A 4,139-nucleotide genomic window follows, 5' to 3' on the forward strand; every position below is an offset into this window, starting at 1 on the left:
ACTGGCTTTAAGCATACTTAAAAAAAAATCTGTGTACCTGCTCCAATACTACCAAAAAAAAAATCTGTGTACCTGCTCCAATACTACCATTCCCATCATGCTTGGACATCCACATTTAAATGAGGTGGAGATTTCTTAAACAAGGTGTGAAGTAGAATTGGTTTGCCAGTTTGCCCCCTACAACCAGATTCCCCCTGTTATCCTCAGATTCTTTTGAAAATTAAAAGTGGAATCTGGTTGCTAGGGGCAACTGAGACATTTCCCCTTTTTATTTTCTAGCCATTGTGGGCAGTGCACTCTGGCAGCAGCTGCAGAGCCTCAATTTCAGTTTTTTTTTACTTTTAGGCAGTGTTCACACACAGTATATTTCAGGCAGTATTTAGTCCTCATAGCAACCAAAACCAGGAGTGGATTGGAAACAGAGGCTCTGTTCACACAATGTTAAAATTGAGTGAATGGCCATCATTTAATGGCAAATATTTGCAGTTATTTTAAAACGGCTGTTGTATTTAAAAAATGGCAGTTATTTACCATTTATATGGCGGTCATCCACTTAATTTCAGATTGTGTGAACTTAGCCTTTCTGTGTTTTTAATCCACTCCTGGTTTTGGTTGCTGAGGACCAAATACTGCCTGAACTATAGTGTGTGTGTGTGTGTGTGTGTGTGTGTGTGTGTGTGAGAACCCAGCCTAAAAGTCCAGGTCAACAGATAGAAGTGTGGATATTTTAGGGTTTCAATATAACATGTTTGGTAATGATCTTAATGTTACCCTAAAGTGTCTGTTGACCGGGACTTTTAAGTCCAAAAAACTGTCAGAGTCTCTGCAGCTGCTGCCAGAGTGCACTGCCCACAATGGCTAGAAAATAAAGGTGAAACTGGCTCAGTTGCCCCTAGCAAACAATCAGATTCCACCTTTCATTCCTCAGACTCTTTAGAAAATGAAAAGTGGAATCTGATTGCTAGGGGCAACTGAGCCAGTTTCACTTTACACCATGTTTGATAAATCTGTGATATTCTTTCTGTGTAAATGGACCCTTTAGTCACATGACCAGAAGTGGTGCTGTCTGTAGGGTACACCAAACTTTTTTTTTCAACTACAAAAAACCATCATGCCTGCACAACTACAGAAAAAGCTTTAGCTGTGCAGCCATGATAGAAATTTGAAGTTGAAAGCAACAGTTTCAGGATCTGATTGAAAGATCCATAATGTAGAATAAAATAAAGACAAAGACCGTGTTTTTTTAAAAACCTTTAATACTTTAAACTCAAGGACTGCTAATGAAAGGTACACAAAAGCCACATGAAACACATTAAATATAGTTATTTTGCCATGGTATTCTGCCCTCTTCAGAAACAAAGTAGTCTCTGAATTTCTCCCTGATGGTAATAGCTCCCATAGCAGAGCGTACATGCACAGTTTGCAGACCAAGTAAATTACACTCAGTTTCTTCAGATCCAGACATAGATTCTTTGCTTATAATAAAATTGTGTAGAACAACACATGCTTTTACAACGTCAGTTACCCCCTCTGGAGTTAGTTGTATTGCTTTGTTTAATATGCGCCATTTTCCAGCAAGTATACCAAAGGCACATTCGATCACTCTTCGTGCTCTGGTGAGTCTATAGTTGAATGTCCTCTTAGATGAATCTAACTGTCTGGAGGAATAGGGCTTCAAAATGTTCTCTCCCATCCTGAATGCATCATCTGCGACTATTACAAATGGCAAGGATGGTTCAGTAGTTGCCGGTAGTGGTTGTGGAGGTGGGAGACCAAGTTGTCCACTGTATAGAAGTTTTCCCAAATTGGATTCATTAAAGACTCTTGCATCATTAGTCCCGCCGTAAGCTCCTATGTCAACTGCAATAAATTTGCAGGTGTGGTCTGCCAGAGCCATCAGAATAATTGAGAAAAATTTCTTGTAATTGTAGTACATGGATCCAGAGTTTGCTGGTTTTTGAATCCTAATATGTTTTCCATCTAATGCTCCAACACAATTTGGAAATTGAGTGGCATTGAAAAAACCTTCAGCTATGTCTTTCCATATTGCTGGATCAGGGTGTGGTAAATGAATAGGCTGTAGAATGTTCCACAGTTCTTTGCAGGTGTGATGTATGATTTTTGAAATAGTTGATTTTCCCATTCTGAACTGGTAGTGCAGAGAAGAAAATGATTCCCCAGTAGCAAGATATCTGAAAGACAAAAAGTACAATCAGATCTATACATGTTAAGTCATTTAATTTAGTGATAGATAACAAACATTTGTCTATACAGTATACATAATTTAACTGAACTAGTAGTGAAAAGAGCATTTAAGATGACTGAGAAAGTTAAATACATATCTATATACACAACCATTTATTGTTATCTCTATGAAATTACCTTAGGGTGACAAGAAGCCTCTGATCAGGTGGAATACTTTTCCTCCATGTGGTGTCTTTGTAGGTGAGACGGTTTCTCATTTGCAGCAGCAGGTCATCAAATGTCTCTATCTTCATTCTGGTATAGTTCCGGAATTTCTGTGGATCTTTTCTCAATTCCCAGTATAGATACTTGAACACTCCACGGTCCTTCCGAACATAATTAATGGGGTGCACCCAATAGCGGCGTCTTCTACTGGCAAAGTATCTGTGCCTGGTTGGCTGTGAGTTTTGAAGACCCCACATTGCAAGGTTAAAGTACAGTGAGGGATTCATCTTCCAGATGTAAGCATATGGGAAGTGAAACAGGGTTTATAATGCATCATCTATCAAAGGTCTTATCTCATTTGATATGCAAATTTGTTGATTGCCTATAAATTTTTCCGGACTTTTCATCTGCCTAGTAACAATAAACGCACACGTTTTTTCACACAAAACGGATGCTATATTTGACTTGAACCCGTTTTTCAGGCCACTAAAAAAAACGGATCCGTTTTTTTTAAAACACATTATGGCATCCGTTTTGGTAAAAAAAAAACGCACACGTTTTTTTGAAAAAACGGATCCGTTAAACGGATGCTAAAAACGCAGTGTGAACCTAGCCTTATCCAGCGATACAAAAACATGGCCACTTTCCCCCTACTGTTGTCTCCAGTTTGAGTGGGTTTTGAAACTCAGTTCCATGGAAGTAAATGGAGCTTAATTGCAAACCGCAACTGAACTGGAGACAATAGTAGGGGGAAAAGTGTCCATGTTTTTGTAGCGCTGGATATCCCCTTTAATGCCTGCCCCATAGTATTTGCTTTTCGTTAGTGCTTTTAGCATGTGAATAAAGTTTTTCAAACCTTTTTGATTAGGGGAAGAGCCTCAGATCTGCTATGTAGGATATGGTTAGTGCAGCGTTACTACAATTGCTGCAATCTAAGCTGCAAAACTATCATCTCCTGAACTGCAATGTGCGTATAACAATATAACAAACTGCAGTTTTTGAGCAAAAGCAAGGAGTGCACCTGGCAGGTAGGAGACATATAAGTGCTTTCTTTATTTTACCCATTACTTTAAATGCACCTTCTGGTTTTGGCTCAAAAACTACAATGGCAGTTTCCAAACAACTTCCATGTGTGAAATGAGCCTCACGTATGTAATTTTGTAACATGTTCAACAGGCCTATACCATAAAATGTTGTGAACTTAGTCTTACTGGGAATCTAATTCAAATGTGCAAACAAAAAGGATTCCTCCTTTTGTCATATTCAGAAATAATTCTAACATTATTACCAAACTTTGTCTATCTCTCTAACCCAGTGATGGGGAACCTTCAAGGGACTCTGTACCCACAATCTGACCCCCCACCAAACCACTTGTACCTTCGGATAGCTGCTTTTAATCCAATATCTGTCCTGTGGTCCGTTCGGCAGGTGATGCGGTTATTGTCCTAAAAATTTTTTTTAAAACTGGCAGCCCCGTGCCCAACGGCCGTGGCTTACAGTATCTGTGCCCTAACTTTGCACCACCCCTCCGTCCCTCATCCCCACCCTCTTCATCATTAGGAATGCCACTGGAACATTTTCTCCTGTCTGAACATTGCACAGGTGCCTTAACGATCCAGCCCATGTGCCGTGCTGACACAGCTGATGAATAGGAGACAATCTGCCTGGAGTATTCTTAATGATGAGGAGGACGGGGAGGAGGGACGGAGAGGTTGTGCCAGCCTAATGCA

The 4,139-nt window shown here is 39.9% G+C and overlaps 1 protein-coding gene across 1 annotated transcript; it reads right to left on the reverse strand.

Annotated features, from left to right (window-relative positions):
* Positions 1-1,312: 1,312 nt before the first annotated feature.
* Positions 1,313-2,498, reverse strand: LOC138783051 (uncharacterized). Its single transcript, XM_069957234.1, has 2 exons — positions 2,383-2,498; positions 1,313-2,192 (listed from the first exon to the last, which is right to left on the reverse strand). Exons 1-2 carry the CDS (start codon positions 2,496-2,498, stop codon positions 1,313-1,315), a joined length of 996 nt encoding a protein of 331 aa, XP_069813335.1.
* Positions 2,499-4,139: the final 1,641 nt, after the last annotated feature.

The sequence above is a fragment of the Dendropsophus ebraccatus genome, chromosome 1 (genome assembly GCF_027789765.1).
Source record: "Dendropsophus ebraccatus isolate aDenEbr1 chromosome 1, aDenEbr1.pat, whole genome shotgun sequence".
NCBI lineage: Eukaryota > Metazoa > Chordata > Amphibia > Anura > Hylidae > Dendropsophus > Dendropsophus ebraccatus.